Genomic DNA, 26,685 nt, shown 5'->3' on the forward strand with positions numbered 1-26,685 from the left:
GTGGGCTTATATACTACTGGCTACATGGGTTAGAAATAAGAGTAGAGGCTTATGGGCACAATCCAGAGAAAGGACAGGATGCCTGTATGGGACAGGGTGTCCCTTAGTGCCCAGTGTGGTGGTGGAAAGGGAGACTAGGTGTCCCATCAGTACAAAGCAGCTGCTGCCCTGCTCTCTGTAGTACCTTGTGGAGATGAAACATCTCTGGGCAGTGCCATGGCTCAGTCCTTTCACTGTGTCTCACTCGGAAGGTCCCTGGGTTCAGGTATTTCTGGTGCCCTTCCCTTTGGAAACTGGGAGGAGAGGAATATGGAGAGTCATTTGTGTGGGCCTGATCTTTTCTTAGGTCTCCTTCAGATGCCTGCAATTCCCTCTTTAGATGCCCATTTCCTGCACTGAGTCAGTCATTTGGGGATTTGGACTCCCTTTTTTTTGGCAGCTTTTCTTTCCCATTTTCATCTGGTTTGGTTTTTACTGTTTCATTTCGCAGTACCATCAAAGGGAGTTTGTTCGAGCTGATTTTGCAGCAACAGATAGTTTTGACTTGACAACCCCTTCCTCTGCAGACCTCAGTCGTGGCCTTAGATCTAGGGTGGGTTGCCCCTTCAGATGCTCTCCAAGCTGCTGTGTGGTAAGGTGGCTTGCTGCTTCCCAGTGGGGATGAAGGATACTTGGCTTTAGTGACATGAGTATGGGCGAACAGACCTTTTTTTTTGCTCTCCTTCTTTCCAGCCTGTGAGCTGTTAATTCTTGTGGCTTTTCAAAACTTGCTATTTCTCCCTTAGCATTTCTTTCTCTCTCTTTTTTTTTCCAGTGGATGAGCCACCCTTGGCATTGCGCCTTGTGTGTGTGACTCAGATGAATTCTGCTTGTCTGAAAGATTCCTGCAAGTCCTCAGAGTTGTCCAACCTGCCTGGGTTCAGCACTGGAACCGTGAGAAACACACTGAAAGTGCGTCCTGCAGCCTCATGGTCCCTCGTGGTGCGGGATGGAGACTCAGCAGTCATCGTCACTTCATGCCCTTGCTGTGCTGTGGGGTTGAATCCAGGATGGCTGCTCAGAGCTCTGTGAAGGAAAGTCCCCAAGGACCTTTTGTGTATGGTGCAATGCTGCATTTCATTTTTGCTTATTCTAGTTCCAGCCAGCTGGTCTCATGCTGTCTCTGTTGTGGGAAATGGTCCCCTTGAAGTCAGCAACGACGACGTTGGGCTTGGGGCATCTTGGAAGTCCCATGGCTTCCACTGCAGAAAGGCTTCTGTTCTTTGAATGCCTCTGGTTTTCAGACTTAATTGGATCCACCCAAGGGCTGTTTTTTTCCAGAGGCACTGAATGCTTCAGTACCTCCTGCTGATAGTAGATAGTGTGATAAGAGATCAGCATCTTTGATACTCCAGCTGTATCAGCGAGGGAGCACAGCTTCCTTTCAGCTTCTTGAACAGGTTTGCAAAGTGATTTGATTTGACTTTGTGGCCATGGGAACTTTAGGATGAGAATCCAAACAGGAGTAGTTGGTTTTGGATGTGGACTTGGATGTCTGTGCTCCAGTTTCCTTATGTGCAAGATGCCATCTGCCTTGCTCAATGCTAAGATAAAACTTTTGGAGATGCCAATCTTTTGGTGAAAGATACAAGTGGACCATAAGACCTCATGAAGCTGATCTCTCGTGAAGGGCTCTTTGGAAGATCCTTTTCCCATTAAGCTAATTATATCTCATCCAGAAGATGTGGGTAAAGATGGGAGATCCCAAAAGTCCCAGAGAGGGGGAAGCTGTGAGCCTTCTCTTTTCCAGTAGGGAAGCTTTCAACACAAGTGAATTTTTATCTCCAGGCGTGTTTCTGAAAGCCTTTCCCACAACCCGCATTCCTGGCATGCACCCATGAGTGAAAGAATTAGAGAAATGAAGTCTGGAAATGGAACTGGGTGGCATGTCATCAGTCCTCTGACCTCCCTTCTCCACCCTCTGCCAGTTGTGCTCATTCTCCTGCCCCTCAGCCAAGCTGGAGACCCAGGAGACATTCCTCATCTGGCTGCTTGGGTTGATAAAACAACCCCTTACGAACTGAACCGGCTTCCTTGCAAATGAACCACCTTTCTCCCCTTTGCTGTGCACAACTCAGACCACACGAAAATGTTTCCACAGACTTCAGAGCTGCCTGAGGGAGACATCTGCAAAGGTCCAAGGACATAATTGGCTATGGGCATGGGAACCATCCTGAGCACATCTGAGCTCCTCATGGGGATGAGAGATGCCAGTCACTGTGGCACTACCACCCTTCTGATAGAGGAAGGAGAGAGATGGAATCTGAGGCTGTACTTGTTCCCTGTACTCTTGATTTTCTCCACTGCTTGATGCAGATTCCCTCTTTTGCTGCTGCCCTTAGCCCTGAAGAAAGGTGTGGGTTTTCCCACACATTTTAGTTCTTCAGCTATCTTTGTCCTTCCACCTCGTTTTCCCTCACATCCTATGGATGGGAAATTGCACCCTACAGCTGAAGAGGGGTGATGTTAGTGGAGAGCCTACTGGATGCTGATGGCCTCCAATGTCTTACCCTCAGGTTCAGATCATGGATGCTGCTTTCATACCTCCCACAGGTGCTCTGGATGATGCACTGTGAGGGAGCTGGGGCAGGAGGGATGACAGGAGATTAGCCTCCAATCCTTTGTCCCTTCCCATTTTACTTGATCCGAATGCGGAGACTTCAGCGCTTTTTCTAGAGGAGCCACCCCACTCTGGGTAATATCTTAGGCAGGAGCTTAGTGCTCCTGGGCATTAGTTTCCTTGTGCTCATCCTTGCTTTGGCTTCTCCTGCATCTCCTGGACAATCCTCTCCTGTACACACCCTTCAGATCCACAGACCTGCTCATCCAGTCTCTTGCTTACCTCAGTGTTTGGCTGAGGTAAGTACACTTTGTTCTCTCGGTCCTCCTCCATTAGGAAGCTGGCTGGCTTTCAGAGCTCAGGGGTTGGTTGGGTGAAGGTTGCAGCAGTGTCTGGTGAGAGGCCAACTAGCATCTCTTGACTAAAGGGGAAACCAGTACTATTTGGGAATTTCTGTACTTGCAGGTGGAGGACTGAGCATCTCCATTAGGAGGTGGTGGAAGCTTCTTCTCAGTCATATCCTGAGCCCTGGCCTCTGAAAATCCACCCCACAGCCCTCTAAGGCAGGGGTCATTCTCCCCTAGGCTTAATGAAGGAAGGAAATCAAAGCAGAAGCAAGACTTAATCACAACTGCTGTGAGGATCTGCAACCAGGGCCCATATGAGGTCAGAGAACACAGTTTAAATCAGGTCACTGCTTGAGATTTATTGTGTGGAGTTTTTCTTTTTTCTTCACTCCCGCACTGAAATCTTTCCCCAGAGGCTATTCAAGGAAATAAATAGCCAGTGGAAAGGGACAATAGCTTGCTGTGGAGTACAAATTATATGAAGCAGTAGGAAATAATAGCAGAGTAAGCAGCTGCTACTCCGAGAAAGAATGCATGGTTGGTCTCTCCAGCTCCCTTCGCCTTGAGCAGACACTGATGCTTGGTCCAAGGCACAGGCTCCCTGGTGCCTGGATTGAAATATGGGACAGGCACCTTATCCCCTCTGCAGCATCATCCTCCAGTTCCTCTTCTTTGGTGCCTAGTTAGCACCTTCCATGAGGGTGCTAAAGGGATCTCTCCCCTCTTCTTGCAGAGCTTGGTTTGATGTGGGGACAGTGGCACATGCATCCATGCACCCAGCACGGCTGCCTTGCCTTTCTCTATCTTCCTCTTGGCTTCTGGATTGAGCATTATCTCTGGTGATGACCCAAGTCAGTCCTGCAGGGGACTGGTCATAGCTCATGGTGGCTAGAGAGAATGTGTAGGCTACCCTCTCCTCTGAGCCCCTTGCAGCCCTTCCTTGGAATACTGTTGGGGGAGATGGTTGGGACCATTTTGGCATGTTGGTGTGGATTTTGGGGGCTGCCCCTGCCACAAAAGGCCCTGAGAATCCTCTAACTGCTGAGTCTATCTTGGCTGGGAAGTGGGGAAATCTGTGGTTTTCCTCAGGGCTTCATACCTAGCTGGCTTATCTCCTGCCCGAGTAAGAAAACAAAATAAATCCTGCTGCCAGCAATGATGTTGCTGAGGATCTTGGCAGCCTGCTGGGGAGGGTGGCATTCAGTCTGTTCTCAACTGCTCTGTGGTAGAGGTGGCAGCTCTAGGCTATGGTACATGAGGTGCTGCTGTCTGGAGGAACACCAAGTGTCCTGACCTGGTGGCCTGAGATATCCTCAGGCCGAGCAGGAAGGCTGGGGAAGATTGTTGAGCCTAAAGTCTATCATATGGGACCTTTGCAAATGGAGCTACTGCATTTTATGGGGTGAAAGTGATCTGCAGAGGACCTGCCCTGCCATCCTTCTGGCTGAAAGCCAACATGCTTGCATTAGGCTCTTCACTCCTTAAAATGTGTTTGGGGTTTTTTGTTTTTTCCATGCAAAATTGCAAGCCTGCCTGCTCCCTGTTGGAAGCTCTCCCTGCCTTTGGGTCACTTGTGGCCCCCACCCTCACACCAAGTAAGGAAAGGCTTGTTGGGTCTTTGCTGTCCCTCTGGGAATGTAGCAAATTCTCCTCTGGTGACAGCGATGTGAACATGGGTGTCCCATAGAGTGCAAGCCAATTGCCCTCTGGCTGGGTTAAACACCTCTGGGGCCCTGGAGGGGCACTCCCAGTCAGGTACCCTGTTATAGGATCATCTCTCTGGGGGGTTAAAGGTTCCTGGATCCTTTGCACCAGTGGCTGCCAGCTTCCACACAGCTATTGTTTATGCTTTCCTTACTGCACAGATCCTCCACCTCTTTTGCAGATGCTCTGTAGCCGGATTTCCTCTTTCTTTGGGATTTACATTCCCATGCTATCATTGTTTCCCCAGGCTTTCTGCTTTGCAGCGTCAGCAGGGAAGTATCAACCTGCCCCTGTCACCCTCCTTTCATCATCCCAGAAGCCACCTCCAACTGCAGTGGAGAATTTTGGCTCTTCTGGAGTCCCTAAAGTCTCATCCCCTTACTGTGTGGGGAGCACATAGCCCTGCATGAGGGAGGCCATCTGCACAGGACTGGTGTCTGACCATGTGGAAGTTCAGCTCTGAGGACAAAGGAAGTTGCCAGCACTGGCAGGGTTGCTGCCTGGTTTCCCACTATTGTTCCCAGTGGCAAATAAAAGGGGGTGAACGCCCCTGCTGAGCATTGTAGGAGGGGGTAAATGTTATCTTGATAAAATCTCAGGGCCCCTCTCTGAGCAGCTCATGCCTCTTTCTTGCTTGTCTCCCTCTCTGCATATTCTCACATCTGTGGTACTTGTGGCTCTGCACTCTACACGGGTGGTTTTACTCATCCCTCAGACAGAATCACAGAATGACTCAGATTGGAAGGGCCCACAGTGGGTCTTCTGGCCCAACCTCCCTGCTCAAGCAGGATTGTCCCAGAGCACATTGCACAGGATTGCTTCCTGATGGTTCTTAAATATCTCTAGTGAGGGAGACTTCACAACCTTCTCTGGGCAATCTGGTCCAGTGTGTGGTCACTGCACAGTAAAGAAGTTCTTCCTCATGTTCAGGTGGAATTTCCTGTGCATCAGTTTCTACCCATTCCCTCTTGTCCTATTGCTTGGCACCACTAAGAAAAGCCTGGCTCCAATCTCTTGTCACTCTGCCTTCAGATACTGATAGATATTGTTGAGGTCCCCTCTCAGTTGTCTCTTCTCAAGGCTGAACAGGCCCAGCTCCCTCAGCCTTTCCTCATAAAAGATGCTCCAGTCTCTTCATCATCTCAGTAGCCCTCTGCTGGACCTGCTCCAGGAGCTCTATTGTCTCCCTTGTACTACTGAGGAGCCCAGAACTGGACACAGTAAGAGAAACATGCTGCTCTCCCTCCCAGGCTGCTGTAAGGAAAGGGTTAATAATTTGCAGTATTTACCTTAAACAAGGGCTTGGTGGTGAACTTGTTGCAGAAAAAGGGTCATGGGTGCCTATGCACAGATCACAAAGGAAGCAAGGTTTCGGTTATGACTTTGCAGTTCAGGTCAAAGTGAACAATTATGCAAGTGCAAGAAGTGGGGTCACAAATAGGACACTTGGTTTTTGAGAACTTGTCTCACACAACCCCCAGAACAGAGCCCCGCTGACTATCGAACTAAGATCTAAGTATGTGTGGTGGCAGAACCACACTAACTCTTGCCTCACGTGCTGCTGAGGAACTGAAAACCACTTCTACCTCTGCTTTTTACCCAAATAAGGGACCACATAAAAATTACTCAGGAAATAAAGCGAACCAGTTGAGACCCCACCATCAAGAAGTCCACAGCACTGAAGGAGCAACAGGACACTGCTGGATCCATGGAGGTGACTACCTTCTACTTGCACTGTCTCTCTCCTTCTCCCCCTCTCTCTTTCTCTGTCCCTTGCTCTTTTCCATATAAAATAAATTGTGTAAAACAAAGTTGGCCCTTTTGAACTGGCATTTAGTTTCCTTTGCACCTTAATTTGGGCAGAGGACTTTACAGTGAATTGTAGCAACTTAATTGGCATCACCATTCTCTAACCCAAAGCGCTGTTTAACAGTTCTGACCTTTACTGTTCTTCCCACCTGGCAGGCACTGTCTCCCTCTGAGGGAGACTGACCAAATTTTTACTGTTACTTTTACTGTCCCTCTGCAGGCGATTGTTTTCTCCTGTGTGGCGTGCCCAGCTTGTCTCCCTCTGAGCAAGACCAAAGTAAATACGGTTACCAAGGGTGACAGTGTAAGGCTGATGTTTTATTCTCTTCTGGAGAAGTTTGATAGTCTCCCCTCTCCCCCAGGGTTGGAATGGGCACAAATTTATTGTGATAATGTACAGGCAATAGCTGATTGCATTACTAGTTTGCAGGCTGAACAAAAAGTGGGATGAGGGAAAGGTAACTTGCTCATTAAAGGTAAGTTGTCTGCCACCTGAAACTGAAAGGGTTGCAGATGTAGAATATATGATTTTGAAGTTAGAAAATGGTGTTAGAACAGCATTGTATTTTGAGAAAGAGACACAGGAGAAGAAAAACCAGTAGATATTCTTCTAAATAAAAGTGAGTGATTAGAAGAACTATTGTCTGCAGCTGAAAGATGAGAAAATGCAAAAAATCTAGGTAAATCACTTGATACAATCCCGCAAGAATCATCCTCTAATTCAGTCCAGCACATCCATAGAGTGGTATATCGTGAGGATCCTGAAACATGGGATGGAGATGTTTGGTACAATGGTGATGATTTAGAGGAAGACTCTGACCCTACCCCAAAAGCAATGAAAGTTCAGCCTTTAACTGAAACTGCTGATGAGATAAGAAGAGAAAACCACACTACTGTTCCCTGCAGAGTAAGGTATATTGCTGGGAGAACATTCTAGATGTTCAGGGGAATCAGAAACTGAGTATGAGTTTCCCTTATGGGCAGAGATCAGATCTTGCTGAGTGAGGAAGAGGCAGAAGGATTTTGGGGACATGGAGTATTTTTAACTACTACCCCAGGTAACCATAACTACTCATTGATTACCTGAGCTGCCTGCTGGGCTGGAGGCATAGACCCACAGGACAGAAGCAAGCCTACTACTGTTTAAAACTACAGGATTCTCAGATCTGTTAGCCTCTGTGCAAAAGGCAGCATGTATTTAAACAATGTATGAAAGACATCAATGAAGGCGTTTCCTGATGGTAGCTCCCATCTATCCAGCCAGATTAACTCATCCCCTTCATGGCATTCCAGATAGCCTGACAATGTTTGTGTCTAATGCCCAAGATCACATACAAATGGGTGGCACCATGAATATTACTGTAGCAGTGGTGCAACCACCTAGAGACCAAATTCACATACCTACCTGGTATGAATATGCCCGAGAAATAGGGAATTTTGGGCACCATATGGGATGGGTTGGAGCAGCCTCTGAGAATCCACCTGAATCCTCCAGTGAGTCTTCAAATTTATACCAGCACAGCAAAGCCAAAATCTAAACCAAGACTTGATGAGATTAACAATATCCACTGCTGCAGGTATTGATAGGGTGGTGACAGAATTAAAGTTTTCTATGTTACACTTGGGAAATGAAAGATAGTTCTGGAAAAATCCATCAAATTAGTATCCGATGGATAATGCCCTCCTATTAACCCGCTGTGCACTGCTTAGACAGAGACCAAGAGATTCTGTTTTATGATTTTTCCAGGTTATAGGTATCCTGCATGTTAGAAACTGCACCTAGAGCTGAGCATTCTCCTATTCCAACTCTGAGCACCCACAGGGATTTTTAACTTTTGTACGTGCTATGTTTTGGGCTTTTAAATTTGTGTATGCATCTGTAAGTTTTGTTTACAAATTTAACCAAGTAATGAAGGTTAACAAGTATGGCATTTATAAACTGTGTTGGAAAGATATGCCTTGGTTTAATATGTTTATACTTAATGAAAATAAGCAATCACTGCTTGTTTGCTTTTGCCTAAATTTGTAGAAGATTGGGCTGAGCTGTACACAGGAAAGAAATGAACATGGTGGTCACACCTCCATGGCCAGCTGGGAAGATGTTTATCCTATGTGATGTCTGAAGTAGCACCCCTAAGGGCTGTGTGTGATAGTCATTCCACTGGGAGCCCACCAAGGAGGCTGGGACTTGCTTTTATTTCCTGGAATCCCTAGTTAGAAGTGCACATATGGAAGCTTTTTCTTTGGATCAAAGTCTTCTGGCTTAATAGCAGCCGTTGGGGCTTTGCATAGGCAGGGGTCATGTTAATGTGTAAACTACAGGGAAGTCTAGGGTTGTAAGGTCCTCTGTGCAAAGCATTTCCGAGCTAAACTGCTGCTGGCTCTCTGCCTGCTTACTCTGTCCTCTGAAGAAGATGCCTGTAAGGGCTGCTGCTCCTGTCCTCTGTCACCCAGGGTCCTCAGCTCAGCGAGGCTGAGTGAGAGACCTGCAAATCATAGCCATTCCCACCACTTGCATTTTTTGGCCAGCATCAGCTTTCCACCAAACCCTGGGCAGTGCCCCTCTGCTTTAACCCTCTTTGTATCTCTGTTGTCCTGCTTTCTTTTCCTTCTGCTGAGCCTGACGGAAATGAAACAAGCCTCTTTCCATTTCCTCTCTCTGACATCTCTCTTGTGGGCTTCACTCAGCCCACAAGTCTCTCACTGAACAAGAAGTTCATGCAAGACTTGCAGCGTGGAGGGTTTTGGCCATGGAAGAAGCACCAGCTGAGAGCAGTAGATGTTCTGCTGTGTGGGACACCTCCAAGCAGCACCCTCTCACTTGCAGTGGCAAGTCAGGAGGAATGGCTGTAGGAGCCCCACCGACTGTTTTTCTCTGCCTTAGGGAAATATTGAAATCTTAAACCTCGATGTGAAGCCTGGGAGCAGCCTGAAAGTGAAGGGCAAAATACCTGCTGATACTGTTGGGTAAGTACAAAGAAACCACCTTGACTTGCCAGGGCTGAAGGTGGGCTGTAGAGGGAGGTGATTTTCCAAGGTTGCCAGATACAAAATAACACATTATGCCACCTGCAACACCGATGGAGGAATTGGGTGCAGAGATGTGTGCTGGATCTCAAGTCTTTCAAGACCCTCTCTTGTCCATGCATACGACTTTCCTCCTGCTCATTTACAGCTTCAGCATCAATCTTGGCTGCAGCTCGAGAGATCTGGCACTTCACTTCAATCCCCGCTTCAATGAGTCTGTCATTGTCTGTAACTCCAAGTACTCTGATGTCTGGCAGGCAGAACATCGTGACCACCACATGTCTTTCTACAGGGGCTCCACTGTCAAGGTGAGGGGTCTGTGCCAACATGGTGTTATGGGGTACGTGTGCTGTGGGGGGTATGTGTTGTGAGGGGAAGCCCCTGGTTAGCAGGTTACCATACTGTAGTTTTCCCAGTCCCACCCAATACCTCCTGCTCCCTCACAATCGCCCCTTGTCTTCTGCAGTTTTGGTCTTGATTGCTATTTCCACTCCTTCAAAACCCCAGTGCTGTTTCTGGGAATTCTATGTGAGTCCTCTCTATCTCACACTTTGTAATTGCTTCCTGGCCCCCCTACCTGCCCAGCAGGTGAGTGTACCTCGGGCATATATGAAAGTGAGTCTCTAAGAAGCAGGATTTTGCTGCTTTACCATATGTCTTTCCCTCCCTCCTATGTAAACACAAGCTTTAAGGCAACCTAGAGTTTGGAGCAATGTCCAAAAGCCTCTCCATCAACTCTTCTGTCCTCATTACTCCTGGATCCATGCTGCCAATCTTTGTCCTTTCTCTCTTCCTGTCAGGGATGCTGTCCTAATTGCTGCCTCACCCCATCTGATGTCCCAAATCATTAACAGGGCTGCACTTAGGAGTAGTCCAGTTCCTGTAGCTGTGGAGAGAAAGCTTGTTTTTTCACACATGACTGGCTCTTGGGGAAGGGGCGATGAGGTGATGGCTTTGGGGAACATTCCTTTCAGTTTGCAATGATCAATGATGCATTCTTGTCCTATCTGCTTGTGCATGTTTATCAGCAAAGCTCCTTTTTCTGGGTCCTGGTGAGCTGCTGAGGGCATTGGGGCGTCAGGTTTATTCTGCCCTGGTCAGAGCAGAACAGTGGTGTATACATTCCATATGATATATAAAGACATGTAAAGACATACTTTGGTTTGGCTGCTCTGAGTTTACAATCTGAGTAGCTGAAACAACCTCAGGAGAGATCCTGTCCCCAATCATAGTCTGTATTTCTGCTTAGACCTTTGATACCAACTGCTCATTTCCTGAATCAACTCACCTCAACTCAACTCAACTCCCAGCACCTTGCTTACAGCTGTAGTGGACAAGTCTGACCTTCTCATGTAACAGTCAGCCCTTTTGCCTAGATGCTGACCTCTGAAAACCCTCCTTGCCCCCAAGTCCTGCCCTTCTTCTTTTTTCCCCCCAGTTCTTCATTGAAATGCTGTCAGACAAATTCCGTGTGAAACTGCCAGATGGGCATGAAGTGTACTTCCCCATCCGGCACGGCTACCGCAAGATCAACTACATGAGCATCATAGGAGGCTTCAAGATGATCTCCTTGAAGCTGAACTGATGAGCACACCTTCTAGATCTAATAAAAAACCCAAGCCAGCAGAAGACTGCTTGTTCCAGCTGCTTTGTCTTCTATGAGAGCTCTGTGGCTCTGTGCAAGCAACTGACAAAGCTCAAGGTTCTCCCACCAAGAGGAAAGAAGCCACTGTTGCTTAATGCCAGGTACTTTCCAGGTCAGAACAGGCAGTGGGGTTGAAGGGATAGTAGGAAGGCCAAAGCAGGGTGTAGGTGGGATTCAGAATGAGGACATTATATGATTGATAAGGAAATGGTTGTGTAATCTTTTCACAATACTCCATTTCTTCCTGCACCCAAGCTTTTGGGAACAAGGAATGGAGGAATGGGAAGACACAAATGTGAATGAAGTGGCATTTGATGTGGCATTTGGTGCCACAAAAATGCATAATTAAACGTTAGGTAGCACGGGAAAGGCAGCACAGGTGTGCCCCCAGCCAGCATTCCTGCCACAAAAAAGGGGATATCTCCAACTTTCCCTTTTACATCACCTCACTTATCTGCAGGCACATTCCAGTCAGGTTAGCCATTACTCTGACATTTCCACAGTGGATCCTACTCAGCAAAAATGAGGCAGGGGAGGCAGTGGGATTTGGGCTATGTGGCTCAGTACCTCCTTGAATAGGATTACAGACAAATAGTCCCGATTATTACATGCTACCAGTCTAACTGAAAAATATCTCACCAGTTTAAAGTGAGACTGATGTGTGACAGCAAACATTGGGGCACTTTAGGCTGCATGGGAGGAGAGCAGAATAGAAGAGCATCTTACAGAGAGCCTGGTCTGAGGCAAGGTGGCAGTGCCCTTGCCCTCCCTCTCCACTTCCTCACTGCCCAAGATGGAGAGATTGGGGCTGAGGCTCCAGCAGATATAGCAAGGAAGACAATAAGGTCACAGCAGCCAAGGGGACACACCAGAGAAGTTAGTATCAAAACTGTTTTAATAAGGACAATAATAAGTGCATGGGATACAGAGGGGAGGCAGAAAGGATAATTCCACAGATATGGGTCTTTGGTCTTGTGTTATGGTCTGGGAAGCAGAGGGAAGAGGGGAGCTCATCCTGAGAGCCCAGGTCCCCACCCTGGAAGGTGCAAGGGAAGAAAACGCTGATCATGCTGGGTGCCAGTGGCCAGACCTGGGGACTTCCTGAAGCTGGTGTCTGCCCTGGCTTGCTGCTGGTGGCGGGCATGAGGCAGCCCTTTGGGGAGGCTGGGGAACATGGGGTTGTCCTTAACTTGGTGGCCTGGCTGCTGGTGGCACTTCCATGTGCAGCATGTGCACACCCTGGAGCTCTTTATCCTGCTCTGAAGAGCTCCCTGGCAAAAGCAGCCGGGTGGCGGGTGAGCTGTGTGGGAGCAGAGTCCTGCAGCCATGGCCCAGCATCTCCCCCCACTGCACACCCCCTCCTGTCCCAGAGAACAAGGGGGGTCCTGTGAGGGTCCCTCTGGTGACCTCAGCCCCCAAGCATGTCGGCTCCACACCATGGCACAAAGGCACTTCTGTGAGGGCCAGTTTGCACGCGGGGCAGCGTGGGGGACAGCTCATTCCAGGGCAGCTGTGTCACCCACGGCCACTCGGCGAGGGACATGAGCCATGGTCCACATTACCCTTGGGAAGGGCTGCACTGGAAAGAGGGGCATGTGTGTGGGGAATGGGGAGGGGGGCAAGGATGGAGACACAAACTGCCAGCACCACGAGGATGGTGGCACAGACTGAGTGGCTACAGAGCAGTCTCCTGAGGCAGGAGGAAAAAAAGGCATTTTTAGGCCCTGAATTGCAGAATTTGGTGAACTGACAACCTGCCTTTGCCACCAGCCAGCCAAGAAGTTTCTCCCCTCTCAATTGCTGAGAGGAGTGGGAGTCAGGAAAGAAGCTGTCCTAAGTGATGCCCAGCAGCAGGAGGCAAGTGGAAAAATTCCTGATTATCTCTGTGCATGCTCTCACCTCCTGAACACTGAGCACACAGCTTTTCAGGGAGGGAGGGGAAAAGAGAAAGCTCAGCTCTGTGGGGTTTGCCTGCCCCTTGGGACTCCAGCTGATCTCCCCCCGTTGATAGATGCACTATACTGAAGGGTCTTGCACCAGCTGGAGTTGGGGAGATCCTCATCCCCTCTGTGCCAGAGCTATCGTGGGAATATCTCTGGGAAGGCATGGGTGCCAGTGCAGAGGATAAGCTGGGGACATCAGTGGAAGGATGTCCCCAGATGTGCTGGTGGGGCCAGGCCGAGGGTTGAGGGAGAGGGTGCTGGGGAGAATGGGATGGGGTAGGAAGGGTTTGGGATTCCTTTGGCACATGGGAATGTTCCTTTGATGTCTAATGGCCGTGAGTCTGGAGAAGAGTTGCTATGCCGGGCTCTGCGGTGCCCATTGGCCCTCTGCAGCAGCCTGGCCCAGCCCCAGGGAGCCCCCCAGGAGATGGGCTCTCCTCCTGCCCCTTTCCAGCCTGCCCAGTGCCCCCACTGGGTCAGGAGGTCACCCACTGGGTCTGCCGGTGACACTGGCACCAGCGGGTGGGGCACAGGGAGGAGGGCAAAGGCCCCAGCACCAGTGTCTCTGGTGGGGCCTGTGATGGGAGGGATGGCTGTTCACACCTTGACTTCATCGTCCTCTTCCTCCTCCTCATCAGCATACTCGAAGGAATTGCTGCGACCCCCTCGGGCACTGCTGTAGCTTCCCTGCAGGCTGGAGAGCTTGGTCTCCTCCTCCTCCTCCTCCTCTCCTCGGTTCCAGCTGGCCTCAGGGGACCGGCTCTCCCTTGTCACTTGTGACCCCCACAAGCTGCTGCTGGGGCTCTCCCACAGGGTCTGTGTCCGGGCCTGCCGGGGACCCTCGCCCTTCTCCGAGCTCCGTGGGGTGCTGGTCCCACCGTAATGGCGGGCCAGGACCTGGGTTGCTCGGTCAAATTCTCCAGCCTCGATGGTGCAGTCGTTCCAGTGCCCCTGCCATGGGGACCCTCTGGGTGCTGCCGCTGGCCCCGAAGCCCAGGCAGAGTTCCCTCCAGCGCCTTCAACGGCGTGTGCCTCCCCGTTGGCATGGACCGACAGACCCGGCAGTGAGCTGGCCCCCGACAGGTTGCTCTGCCTGGAGTGGTCCCAGAAGCTGGATGTTGCCTTGTCCTCTTCGTGGGATCCACCCACTGCTGGAGGGACCCTGTCCTTGGTCCCCTCATCACACAGGAGGTGTGGGCCATCCTCCCCCACCTCGTTGCCATTGGTTTCAGAGAAGCTCATCACCTGGAGGAGCTCGCTCATCAGGGAGGGCCCCAGGTCTAGGCGGAATGACAGCAGGGAGTCGGAGCGATCCAGCTCATCTTCCCCGGGGAAGGTGCTCTCTTGGGCCTTTTCCAAGCGAGGGACACGAGGGATGGTACAGAATCCGGACTCCAGCCCTGTGAGGCAGAAGTTATGGCTAGTGAGGCAAAGAAATGGCTTGGTGGGAGGAAGCCTGACTTACTTCTGCTGAGGATAAGGGACACTGCTGCCAGAGTGGCTCAGGTCACGCTCCATCAGTGGCACTGGCCTCTAAAGGACAGCTCAGTGTCTCTGTGGACATCTCCAAAGCCTAGAGTTACAGCAGAAGGTCCCCAGGTGGGCTCTGGGCTTGATAAGATGGCAATGGGGGCCGAGCCAGGCAGGTGAGACCAGGAGATGGCAGCATTGCCTCAGCCTGCCTTTCCCTCTGAGCCCAGCCACCTCCCCTGGCTGCTACAGGCCCCCCTGGTCCAACCCTTACCCTGAGACCTTCTGCTCCAGACCTCCCTCCCTGGGGAAGCTGAGCCACAGCCCAGTGCTGTGAGGCTGGACAGGAGCCACACAGCTGTCCTGTCCCGTCCTTCCCACAACCCTTCTCCAAAGGGCACCCTGGCTGGCAGGGAGGCATGTGGACGTGATGGAGAAAGGTGGATGGAATCCCTGAGGAGCAGTACATGGAGATGTAGAGGTTGTCACAGCTAGGGACAGGGCTAGAGCATCTGTGTGGAGGTGGGGAAGGCCGTGCCATGGGTCCCCTTGACCTTGTAACCTTGGAGTGGGAATTGCTCCACTGTCCCAGCACCTTCTTGGCTTCCTCAGGGAGGCTGCTCATGGGGAATGTGTAGGGCTGGGGGTAGATGGGGCGCACTCTCTTACAACTACTCCACAGAGGCTGCCAGCTGTGGAGTGCTGTAGGAGAGGGGGAAAAATGGAGAAACCAACCCTACCCCACTTTGAGGGGCACCCTGGGAGCAGACTGCCCAAGGGCAGGAGCAAGGACCACGGTTCAGAGCAAGGTTAGCATTATCTGCTCACAGGAATTGTCAAGACTGGGCAGTCTTAAATATTCCATCTCTCCTGAGAGCCTTAAGTCCCTCAGGAGAGGAGACTGAGGCATGGAGAGGAAACTGAGGCATGGACCAGTGGAGAAGGGTTTCAGAGGATGCTCAGCACCAGGGCCCCAGCCTCTGCCTCACACTTCACTCACCGTAGGCCTGGTGTGTTTTGGAGAAGCTGTTGGAGGCACTTTTGAAGGAGAACTTGCTGCTCAAACTGCGGCCTCCACTGCCACCATCGTACATGCCCTCGTTGAGCTGCGGCAGTGAGACGGCATTCTTGATGATGGGCGAGATGGCTGGGGGAGCAGGGGAAGCCTCCGCCTGGCCCCCACTGCCCCGTCTCTTCAGCGGCGTCCGGCGGACGTGGCGCAGCGTCCGGGCGAAGAAGTTGTTGGGTTTGGCCGTGTCAGCCCCGCCGTGGTTGCTAAGGAAAGAGGTGTCCCCAAAGACGTCCCCGCCGCGCCCCACATGCATGGTGTGGCGGAAGTCGCCCAGCGGCGGGCTGATCATGTCCGGCGTCAGCTCCGACTTCAGCCGCCGCTTGCCGTGGGAGCCTGACACCCAGCTGAGCACCGGCAGCTTCCCCAGGCTCATGTTGCACCCTTCGACCTGCCTTTGAAAAAGCTCCAAAAATCAGCCCTCACCAGGCTTCCAGCACTGGGGTGGTCTGTCACATCCCCAGCCTCCCCATGGCTTCTGCTCCAATGCTCCTGGGGTAACAGTTCGCGTCACTTTGGCTTTTGGCAGGTTTCCCGCTTCCTGCACTACGTCGTGCTCATGAAATCACCCTCAGAGGGTACATCCTCAGTGGTGAGGACAGTGCTGGCACAGAGATGTCCCCAGGGGGTGTCTGGGTCAGCCCCGGTTCTGCGGAGGTCACTGGAAGCTGTGTCTCGTCGTGGACTTAGAGGTTAATCCACTGTCTTCTGGTGCCGCTGGGTGAGTGGCAGCCAATCATGGATGGGGCAGCAGGCAATGATGAGAGCTTTGGGTGCACTGGCAGGGCAAGTGCATTGGTCCCTTTGTTGGCAACCTAAACAAGGCAAGAGGAACAGTGAAGCCCTTGGACAGGATTTTCCCAACAACATTGGCTGTATCCACAGAACTGGCTGCGGAGGTTAAAGGCAGCACACAAGGCAGTGCATAATGCAGTAGGGAGGTCACTGCGGGCTTCCCCTTCACCTGGCCCTCCTCTTGGGGAGGAGGAAAAAGGCTTTCCTCCCAAAACATGTACTCTCCCCTCACCTTGCTGACCTTCCTCAGAATGCCTCAGTTTCCCGTCTGCAAAGCAGCTTTGCCAGACCCACGCCACAACACAGGCTGAGGATTTCCCTCCGAGGCAGAACCTCCTCCCAGAGCAGTGCCCTGCCTGGCTGCCCCAGCTCCTGGGGCGAGAAACCTCTCCCTCCTTTTTGCTATTCAGATGAACCCTTGAGGAGAGGGTGAGGCCTGGGGCCCGTGTGCTTCTCAGGGAGGAGTGGTGGGAAGCAAAAATGCAGTATTTGTATATTGCTTTGTTTGTCCTTCACTGACTGAGTCCCTGGTGCTGGGCAGACATGTTGGAGAAGCAGGCAGTGGGCAGTGTAGGGAGGGCAGCTGCTTTGCAGCTCGGGGAAACTGAGGCACAGCAAGGGAGGTGATTGCCTGAGGTTGGAGGAGACGGTGGGATGGGTCCCTGCACTCAGACAGGTTCCAGAGGCACTGAGGGGCAGGCAGGAAGCAGCAGCTGGATGCATGATGGCAGAGTGATAACATCCCCAGTCAGTGTGGAGGACTCTCCAATTGGCAGATCCCCCGTTGGGGTGTGCAGCAAGTGGGAGAGGGTGGGCTGGGGAAAGGAGAGGATTTGGACGTGGGGCATCTGAGAGTGTCAGTGGCCTGGGTATCCACCTGGGGACATATCCCTCCTTGGGCTCAGTTCTGTGGCTGGGGGGTCAGGACAGAGCTGGGTCCCTCCAGCAGGGCTGGCTGTGGAGGACAGCATGCCAGGAGGTGATGCAAGAGTCTCACATCTCTCAATCTCCATTTGCTGGGACCCCTGCTGCTACATGGCTCTGTGTCTCCCCCTGCCATGCTCCCTGCCTCTCCTGCTCATCCATGCATCACCTTGGAGCAACCAGGCACTGCCAGGATGGCAAAGGCTCTGGTGAAGGGGAATCCCGGACATGAAATAGCTTTCCTGTCTGGCTAGATGTGTTTTTGCTTTGCCCTGGCCTTGTTTGCTCACCCAGGGCCCCTCTTATCTGCCAGAGGTTAATGACTGGGGAAGGGAAAACAAACCTCCCCCAGCAGCACCCAGCACCATTGGCTGCCTCCCTGGGGTGGCAGTGGCCTCCTGGGGTGGCAGTGGCCGGTGGCAGCAGGGACAGGATGGTGGCTGGTTGGGGTCCTGCTGGCCCCCAGCTCCACGGATCATGCAGCTCATGCCTTCCTTCTGCCCACAGAGGCTATGCAGTGCTGCCTCACAGCCAGGACAAACAGGCATGTGGCAGATTTGGGCTGAGGGGACAACTGGGGAGCTATTTCCTTTCTCTAGCAGCAGCCTACCCATAGCCATTGGGTTGGGGTTCTCCCTCACAGCCAGGACAAACCAGGCATGTGGCAGATTTGGGCTCAGGGGACAACTGGGGAGCTATTTCCTTTCTCTAGCAGCAGCCCACCCATAGCCATTGGGTTGGGGTTCTCCTGGAGTGCAAAGGAAATTACTGGGGTGGTCCCAATGGGGGTCTTGGGACCACAGGGAGGGAGTTGCAATCATACATTTGAGTTGTCCCCAGAATCTCCCAGTAAAGCACGTGACCCTGGGCATGGAGATTAGGTGAGTTACAGCCCTCAAGTTTTCCCTTTCCTCTGCACATTGGAGCCCTGAGAAACACAAAGTGAGGGTTGTGCCCATTAGCATGTGCTGCACCAGCCAGGACTACTCTGAGGGGTGGACCCCTACCCCACCTAGGTCCCCCGGCAGACCCTTGTGGGGGACATCACACCTTGGAATGGGGTGGGGAGGCAAGGGAAAGGGGGGATATGGGAGGAGAGCATCCTCTTGCTCCCTGTCTGGACAACTACTGAGTGAGGGAGCGAGGTGGAGGAAAGTATTTCTCCTTCCTTGTCCCTTGGTCACCACAGGGAAGCAAGCCAGCACCTCCTGGCCCCTGGCTCTCCTTGCCTGCTGGCAGGCAGCAGGCACTGGGAGAGGAGGGAGGGAGAGAGAGGGAGGGAGTGAAGCAGCTGGTGCCCAACCCTACCTGGATGGCAGGTTTCTGGCAGTCCTGTTGGGCCTTTCCCCTTTCCAATCTCCCCCTTTCTCCTCTTTCCTTGTGTCCCTGGGTGACTCCCTGCCCCTTTGAGCCCTCCCCTTTGACTCGTCCATGCCAGGGAAACTCGTGATTCTGTGGGCAAAGGGTGACCTGTGTGCTGTCCTTTCATCCACTGGGCAAAGGGACCCCTCTGCCTGGCTATCTCTCTGTCCGGGTGCCACAGCTTCCATCTCGCAGCCTTCCTTGTTCGCCAATTCCCAGCACAGGAAGCCCACAGCCCGTCATGACCTCCCCTTCCCTGACATACTCTCTCTGACTCCCTCCGTGCCTCCTCTGGGAAGCCCCCTGCCTTAAAACACCCACCGCCAGCACCACCTCCTCCTCCCAGCCTGGCTTTCCCCATTTCCCCCCTGAGTTCAGCTGGTTACCACTGGTTTTCCACTAGCTGGGAATGGCCAGAGCTGTTCTGCTTGCTGGGAAGAGCGGAAACCAGAGAGGGGGGAAAAATAATCCAGATGTCTAGTTGGATAGAGCTGCTGAAAGCAGCCTCTTCCCTCCCCCAAAGGGGACATACTCCAAAAGAGGTTGAGAAATTTGGGGTGGTCTCAACAGCAGGAAGAGAGTGTGGAAATGGCTGTGGGTGGCCAGGAAGGCTTTCCCAGCCTTCCTGAGTGATGAAAAGCCTCCCTTTCCCCGAAGGAAGGGAGGCAGAGGTTCCCCTGTTGGGTGACTGCTTTGGGATGGGGAAATCCAGCAGGGACAGGCTTTTGGGGAAGGGTGAAAGGGGCTTGGCTGGCTGGGTTGGGCCTCTTTCAGCTTTCCTGGAGCAGTGCCGGGCAGTAGGCAGACGCCTAAATCTGACTCCTGTGCTGCTGGCTGCTATATATATACAGCGTGATATCTCTCTGTATAACAAGGATATTTTTCGAAGCAGACATGCTGGGACATAGAGGGAGGCTGGAGCTAGGGAGGTGGGCAGTTTCCAGCCATCCCTTCCCTGCCCAGTTATGAAAAAGTGCTCCCTTTCTTCCTCCATACCCCCAAAATTGAGGTGCTGAGAGCCTGTGGGGCTTTGAGGGGTATCCAGAGCAGGATTTGGGAGACAAGCATCCCGCTGCCTTCCCCCATCCGTGGGACCCTCTTCTCACTCCCTTTCCTTCCCTTCCCTTCCCGCCTCTCCCCCTGTCCTGTGTCCCCTCTCCTCACTCCCAGTTTCCTGTTGCATTCCTGCCTTCTTCTCCCTTTCTTTTTCACCATCCTTCCAGTCCCTATAGCCTTGTCACCCCTCCCGCCTCTCCCCTCTCCAAACCCCCTCTCCACCCTCTTCCCTCTGGTCCCAACACCCCCCGTCGCCAGCTCTACAAACCGATGAAACAAAACTTTCAGGATTTACCTCTTTCGAACCAGGGTTATTATTTTTTCCCCCGTCCTCCAGACGAAAAGTTGCGAGACATTCTCCGCAGCCCCCCGTAACTTGCTCCAAGGGCTACTGGCGCTGTGATCCGGAATGGAGTGGGGGACAAAGGGGAGGCATGCCCCCCTCCTTTTGTCACGGCTGTCCCCCCAAGGCTGGCTCTCCCAGGCTGACGCCCTGATGCCACGGGAGAGAGGGAGCGAAGCTGGCGGGGAGGGGACGTGGGAAGGAGGAGGGCGGGCTGCAGCACTGCTGAGCCAATCCTCGGCTCCGCAAGGAGACCAGAGAAAATGAGATTTATTCCAACTATCCAGGACAGAAAACTTCAGGAACTTCTCTGCCGCTCCCCTCCTCCTCCCCGCTTCCCCAGTGCCATTTCCCGTCTGCCGGCATTGGCTGCCTCCCGCTCCCGGGTGCCTGCTTCAATGGCTTTGGGGGAAGGGGAAGGCCAGGTTGCTGTCTAACCTGGTTAGAGGAGCCTGGCTGCGGGGCAAAGAAGGGGTTTGAACCTTCTGTGTGTGTGACCCCTCAGGTGTCACACAGGGTCACCTCATCCCATACTGGATAGGAGGAAATCCCCAGTGCCTGCTGTGCAGAACTGCCAGTCAGGGCTGGGGTCTGGGCGTGGGCGGCCATACAAGGACCTGTGGGCACCATTGGGTTGGGCATTAGGAGGATGACAGTCTCCCTGAAGGCCACGTGGGCCAGGCTGGCATTTGTTACACGGTCAGGTCAAATGTTACAGCATCGGGACAAGCGTCATAGCAGCAGCAGTGTGTCAGACCAGGGTGAGGGGGTGGCAGTGAATAAATGCAAGGGCATATTCTTTGCTGGCACCAGGGAGAGTTTCTGCTCACATATGAGATACCACGTCCCTCTGGCATCGTGTGTTATCCCTTGATGGTCACAGGGCAGAAGACCCCATCAGTGCCAATGAGGGGCAACCTGCTGGTGGGTGTGGCATCACCAGTGCCATTGGTGACCCTCACGGCCTTCAGGCTCGGCTCAGTGGCTCTGCTGGGGACCACCTGGCCAGGCACAGCACCTATTCAGAGCCCTGTTGAGAAGGGATGTGTCTCTGCTGGTAAAGGCAAGACAAGACTTGTTGGGGTTAAGTAGGGCTTGGCTGAAGGGATGACAAGATGTCTGCAGAGGAGATGTCAAAATGGAGCCTCGCTGTTTGCTGGGCTCGGGTGGCTCATGCTGGGGTGCCTGGGCAGGAGCACCTTATTGCTCAGAGGTTTGCTAAGTAGTAGTAGTAAGCTTTGGCACTGTTCTCAGGCTTCTCTTCTGTGAAATAAAAGTCGGGCTTTCTGCCTTCTGTGGAAGTTTTCTCCCACAGGAATTAAAATCGTATGGACTGTGCATGTTGGTGGTACTGTGGGTCTGTGTCCTGGAGGGAGATTGGAGCTTAGCTCTGATGGGGGATGAGCTCTGCCATCAGTGAGGAAAGGAGGAGAAATCATGACATGCATCCTCCCTGCTTGCCAGAGGTATGGTAGGCATTCCTTCCCCTGGGTCCTGCTTAGTGGAAGCTAATGGGGGTGGTGGGAGAGGCAGGAAAGGACCCTTTCTTTGGGTCTCTTCCCTCTGCATGGCCTGCCAGGGCATTTCCCCCCACCCTGCCCGAGGGGCTCCCCCTGGCCCCCATCCCCGTGCCCTGCTGCAGAGCAGTCAGGGAGCGGAGCCCGGGCGACGGCAGCCGCCTCCGCTGGGGAATGCAGAACAAATCTTTTCCAGATGGGATAGGGGCCACGTTCCACTTCATGCAGGGCGGCCGGCTCTCCACTGCCTCCTCCTCCTCCTCCTCACTCCTACTCCAAGCATCTCTGTGTTCTGGGCCAGGATGGACTTCATTTCCAGGAAAGCATCAGGAAACACCTTCTCTTCAGCACCCTTCCCCAAACCTGTGATCCTCCAGCCATGCCAGCCAAGCTCTGACTTTTGTACTGCTAGGTCTAGCATTGACGTGCTTTGGAGACCTCCAGAGTCAGGGTATGTGCCAGCTCCAGCTCTCAGTACTCATCCTGGCCTCTGGCTGTTTGGTTACACCAATACCCCCTTCTTTCATATATAACAGCCTCCAAAGTCAATCCATACAATCCTGCTTCTCAGCCTATTTATCCACCGCGGTGGATAAATGAGAGGTGGCTGTGAGGCTGGACAGTGCTGCAGAGTCACTGTACCACCCATGGGTGCCCTGGGGCAGGAGCTTATGCTTGGACCCCTCCCAGCCCAGCTACCTCATTTACCTTCAGTCACCCCAACCTTTCATCCCATCTGTAACCCTAAGCCCCAGGCAGCAATACCAGTCTCACCATTACAGAGAGACCGGCCACTGGGCTTATCATGGAGCAGACAAGTGGTCCAGCAGCTTTCCCAGATGAGGATTTGCTTTGAATACCACAACATCAAAGACAGGGCTGTGCAAATTGCATCCCCTCATCTTCCCAGCACTCATCCCTCCAACATGGGGTTGAGGTCTTATGGGTGTCTGAGTGTGATGGGGAGGGAGAGAGGAATGGATGGATGTGGGGGGGCTGAGGTTTCCACCCCACACTTCCTGATGCTCAGTCTTTCATTTTATCTCACTTTGCAGTGCCTTCTGATTGCAGACCCAATGACTGAAGGAGGCTGATACAGGATTCACCTCCAGTAAAGAAAAATCCCCCTACTCCTTTTCTCCAGTGCCTGGGGGAAGCCAAGGGAATGAAGGTGATGAGGGCAACCCAGCTTGAGGATACGATGCTCACCCCTGGGTTTATATTCCCTGCCATTTCTGTTTGCTGCATTCCCAGATGCCCTCTTTGCCTGGGAAATTTCCTGGAATGGAGCTCCAAGAGCACAACAGTGCTGGAAATTTCCTGAAGAAGCAGGGCAGGCAGGGGGCTCGGTGGGAAGGGGGTGCCTCACTCAGTGCACGAGAATCAGAATATCCTGTTGCTGCCCAGGGTCTCCGGCTCATATTTCCTCATTAACTGAAAGTGCTGCTCATTTGCAGGTGACTTCCAGATGTTTCCATTCTCCTCTCAGGCTGTGAGAGTGCACACCACATGGGTATGGGGATTACTGCCAGCAGTGGGGTGGGGGGCAGAACCCTGCCATGAGGGGGTATGGGGTGCAGAGAGCTCTCTTGCCCCACCACACATCCTGGTGTGGCTTCATGCAGCTCCCCCTCAGCCTGGTGCTGTCAGGTCCCTCCTCCCTGCTCCCAGCCCATGGCCCTCGGTGCTGCCTGCAGTCCATGTCTCGCTGCCCTGGGGATAAGCTGAGGGCAAAGCCGGTTTTAGGGTGAGCAAGCCAGAGTGGTGGCAGGAGGTGACACCCTGGGGCAAGGGATAGGTGTAAGCACTCAGCGTCTTGCCAAGAGCATCCCTGGTCTGATGCCAACTCTGGCTGTGTAGGCACTGGGTCCTTCATGCCCTCTAGTTTCTCCACTGGGGTGATTTCTCCTCTGGCTGATGTGCTCAGAGTTGTGAGTCTCCCACACTGTGCCTGTTGCCTTTGTGATAAGCAGAGAAAGGGATTGGGGTGGTCTGGTTCCCAGAATTCTTGTGTTGCACTGGGGAAGGAAAGCAGGGGGGTTGTGGTGAGCACTACCACCAGGCAGGCAGCAGCATTGAGTTAGAGCCACTCATGCTAGAAATGGGGTGGATCAACCTCTGTAAACACCCATTTCTGATTTCCCCCACCAATTCCTCCAGCTTCCCTCCCCTGGAGCAGTGGGAGGCCGAAGGAATGGGACTGACCACGTCCTGCTTGTGGGATTTGCAAAGGGGGGAGTGTGTGCTTTTCCCCTGGGAGCAGGGCTGGGAACTCAAAGCCTCAGGGTTTGCCAAAGCCCAGGAGGAGGTACGGATGAGTTCCCAGGCTCGTTGGCGGATTGCCTCCCTCTCTCTGCCCATCCCCTTCTATCCCAAATATTTTCATCTTTCTTCCTCCCCCCACAGTCCCCAGCTTCCTCCTGGTATGCTAGTCCTGTCTGCTGGCCAGGAATGTGGGGTGCTGTAGGGCTCTTGTGGGTGTTGTGGGGTGTTGTGGGTGAGAGGATGGAGGGACAGACCCCAGGACAGACCCAGATCTATGCTCTCCCTCTGAGCTTTACATAGGAGAGGGAAGGGGGGTTTGGGACATAGCTGGAAGGGGGAGGGAGGATGTTGCATAAACCAGAAGTAATCCAGGAACAGCTGCCTGTGGCCTGGAAACACTTCTGTGATTCCATGTACTAGGAAAGGAGATGTAAATATAAAGATACATATTTATATATGTAGACTCCATCTCCCCAGAACAACCCCACACTTGATTCTCCAGTTCTTTTTCATAGACCTTATAAAAGTCAGTGCAGGAGAGAGTGGGGGGAGGGCTTAGATATCAATTCCGTGCTTGGAGAAGCAGCTCTCTGTGTCCAGGGGCATCTGGGAGTCTCTTTGCCCTCCCTCAAATATGTTCCCTTGGCAGGATGAGGAGATGGAGCACATCTACAGGAGTTTAAAGCCTGTGCAGGCTGGAGGGAGCTGGGATGGAGGTTGTTTGGGTGGGGAGAGAAACGGGGAGATGGTGAGAGTAGGAGAGATGCAGTGGGGAAGGAGGGGATGGGGGTGAGGAGCAGGAAACTCTGGGCCTTTGGGAGGAAAGAGCCTTTTGGAAATGAATTGAATGAGGAGGTGCAGAAAGGTGTTTGGGGGAAAGGAGGAGGTGGGGGATTTCAAGGAAAGGGAGGAGGTTCCCAGGGCTGGTGCAGCACGGGAAAGAGGACCATCAAGGAATGGGAAATGCATCCATAGAGCAGAAGGGGAGTGGGATGTGGGGATGAGGAAGGGGACAATGTACAGAGAGAGGATATGGAGATATAGGGAATGGGGCATGGGGATGAAGAGTTGAGTCATCCATGTTGGAGTGGGAGACCATGCTTGGAGAACCCTTTCTGGTCAAAGGGAAGAGGTAAAAGTCAGGGGAGTGGTTGAACTGGAAGGCCTGGACAACTCTTTTATCCTAATGATTTTGCCTGTCCATCCAGCCCATGTATTTTTGGCCCACGGAAGGAAGGGGATGCAGAAGCAGCTAAAAATAGGGGTGTCCCTGCCCATTCCCCCAAGGCGGGCATCCGTCTGCCGGCCTGTGGGGTTGCTGCGGGATCTGGAGGAGTGGAGCAGATCCAGCCTCCTCCCCATGGCGTCTGGCTCTGCTTTTGTTTGTCTCACAGCCCTACAGGGACAGGAAGAGGCTGCAGGGCTGGGGAACAATGGCTCATTCTCCAGGAGTCTGCGCCTGCCGAGGAGCGATAGGGGACACGGGACGGTGGCCAGAAGGCGCAACGTCCTAGTGCCACTGCAGCAGGGGTTCAGCCCTCAGAAGATGAGGGGCTCCAGTGGTGGGATGCAGGGGGAATTTCCCCAGTCCACCCCTCTTTCCCAGGTTCCTGTGCCCGGATGGAGAGGGGATGAGGTGCTGACTCACAGTGAGTTCACTTTATGGAGGAGACAAGGGAGGCAATGCTGGCTACCTGAAGAGTGGTGTGAACACATTTCCAAACAGCACTGGGGAATGTGCTGTTTCACAACCTCTCTTGAGCCCGTGAAACCTGGAGTGTGGCTGGAGTGTGCTCCCCCACCTCCCAGTGGGAATATCCCCAGCTGGGAAGGTATTTATCTGGGAGCTGTACTGTGCCTCTGTCCCAGCTGTCACTGCACTCCCCGAGGCAGTGCCAGTACTGCTAGTGGAAGTTCTCTCCATGTTCTGTGCTCCCCGCTGTCTGGGAGACTGCCCAGGGGTATGGATATGTGTGCATAGTGGGGGGTGATAAATCCTTTATCCTACCTCTTTCTTCTCCAGACCCTCCTCTTGAGGCAGTGTCACTCCCAGATGTTAGATCTAACAGCATGGTGCTGGAAACTCCACAGGGAGAGTCTCTCCCCACACTTCTTCTCCAGACTTGCTAGGAATAAGAGGAGGTGGTGTTAGCACCTGAGGTGGGGGAGAGGTTAGGACATATTTTGCAAAGGTTGAGCAAGAAGGGGACAGAAGAACCTCCCTGCTTCCAGCCCCTTTTTTCAAGGTCTTGGATACTTGGGGCTGAATGCTTGCCAGGTCTCCTCTTGTTTACTCAGCCGGGGAGCTGACACATCCAAGGTCTCTGCTGCCTCCACTTTCCCACATGCTGCTGGCCGGCACATTCCAGGGCAGAGTGGAGATCAGTGCAGAGGCATACCAGAGGTTTCCATCTGGGATGCCATCCCTCCTCCCTGCTCTCCCCAGGCATCCAGCACCTCTTGCCAGGTTGTGAAGAGCGGGCATCACATGTGGCCAGCATCCTGGGCATTTACAAGCCAGGGCTTGCACAGAGCCCATGCATGGATGGGGACCCCAAAACCAGGGATATGCCTCTCAAACTGAATGCCTTCAGCAAAGCCCTGTCATTCTTCTTGGTTTCTGCTGCAGATCTGAGTCCTGTTCCCTCTAATGACCCACGGAAGGTGTGTGGAGGGGTGGGGGATGCCTGTCTCAGCCTAATCCTCCCTAGAGGGACCTGGGGGAAAGGGGTAACACCCTCCTAGGCAGCAGTCCAGCTTTTTAATTTCAGGATGGGCACCTATTCGGGCAGCTGGGTTTAGCTTGCTGA

General features: G+C 52.9%; 2 protein-coding genes across 6 annotated transcripts; one reads left to right on the forward strand and one right to left on the reverse strand.

Annotated features, from left to right (window-relative positions):
• The first annotated feature begins 5,966 nt into the window (after window positions 1–5,966).
• On the forward strand, window positions 5,967–11,339 carry LGALS2 (galectin 2). Of its 4 annotated transcripts, none has more exons than XM_085048820.1 (5): window positions 5,967–6,364; window positions 6,680–6,763; window positions 9,344–9,426; window positions 9,635–9,794; window positions 10,863–11,339. In XM_085048820.1, the coding sequence occupies exons 1-5, from the start codon at window positions 6,359–6,361 to the stop codon at window positions 10,959–10,961; spliced, it is 432 nt and encodes a 143-aa protein (XP_084904946.1). In that variant the 5' UTR covers window positions 5,967–6,358; the 3' UTR covers window positions 10,962–11,339. The 4 variants fall into 4 exon arrangements, with proteins under 4 accessions (XP_084904946.1, XP_084904945.1, XP_084904947.1 ...); XM_085048819.1 differs by having other exon boundaries at window positions 6,156–6,364; window positions 10,925–11,339; XM_085048821.1 differs by lacking the exon at window positions 6,680–6,763 and having other exon boundaries at window positions 6,177–6,364; window positions 10,925–11,339.
• Window positions 11,340–12,008: 669 nt separating this feature from the next.
• CDC42EP1 (CDC42 effector protein 1) lies at window positions 12,009–26,017 on the reverse strand. Of its 2 annotated transcripts, none has more exons than XM_085048817.1 (3): window positions 25,884–26,017; window positions 15,545–16,428; window positions 12,009–14,474 (listed from the first exon to the last, which is right to left on the reverse strand). In XM_085048817.1, exons 2-3 carry the CDS (start codon window positions 15,987–15,989, stop codon window positions 13,672–13,674), a joined length of 1,248 nt encoding a protein of 415 aa, XP_084904943.1. In that variant the 5' UTR covers window positions 15,990–16,428; window positions 25,884–26,017; the 3' UTR covers window positions 12,009–13,671. The 2 variants fall into 2 exon arrangements, with proteins under 2 accessions (XP_084904943.1, XP_084904942.1); XM_085048816.1 differs by lacking the exon at window positions 25,884–26,017 and adding an exon at window positions 20,046–25,844.
• Between the last annotated feature and the right edge of the window lie 668 nt (window positions 26,018–26,685).

Source organism: Lichenostomus cassidix, chromosome 1Aa, assembly GCF_008360975.1.
Source record: "Lichenostomus cassidix isolate B80296 chromosome 1Aa, HeHo_3.0, whole genome shotgun sequence".
Classification (NCBI taxonomy): Eukaryota; Metazoa; Chordata; class Aves; order Passeriformes; family Meliphagidae; genus Lichenostomus; species Lichenostomus cassidix.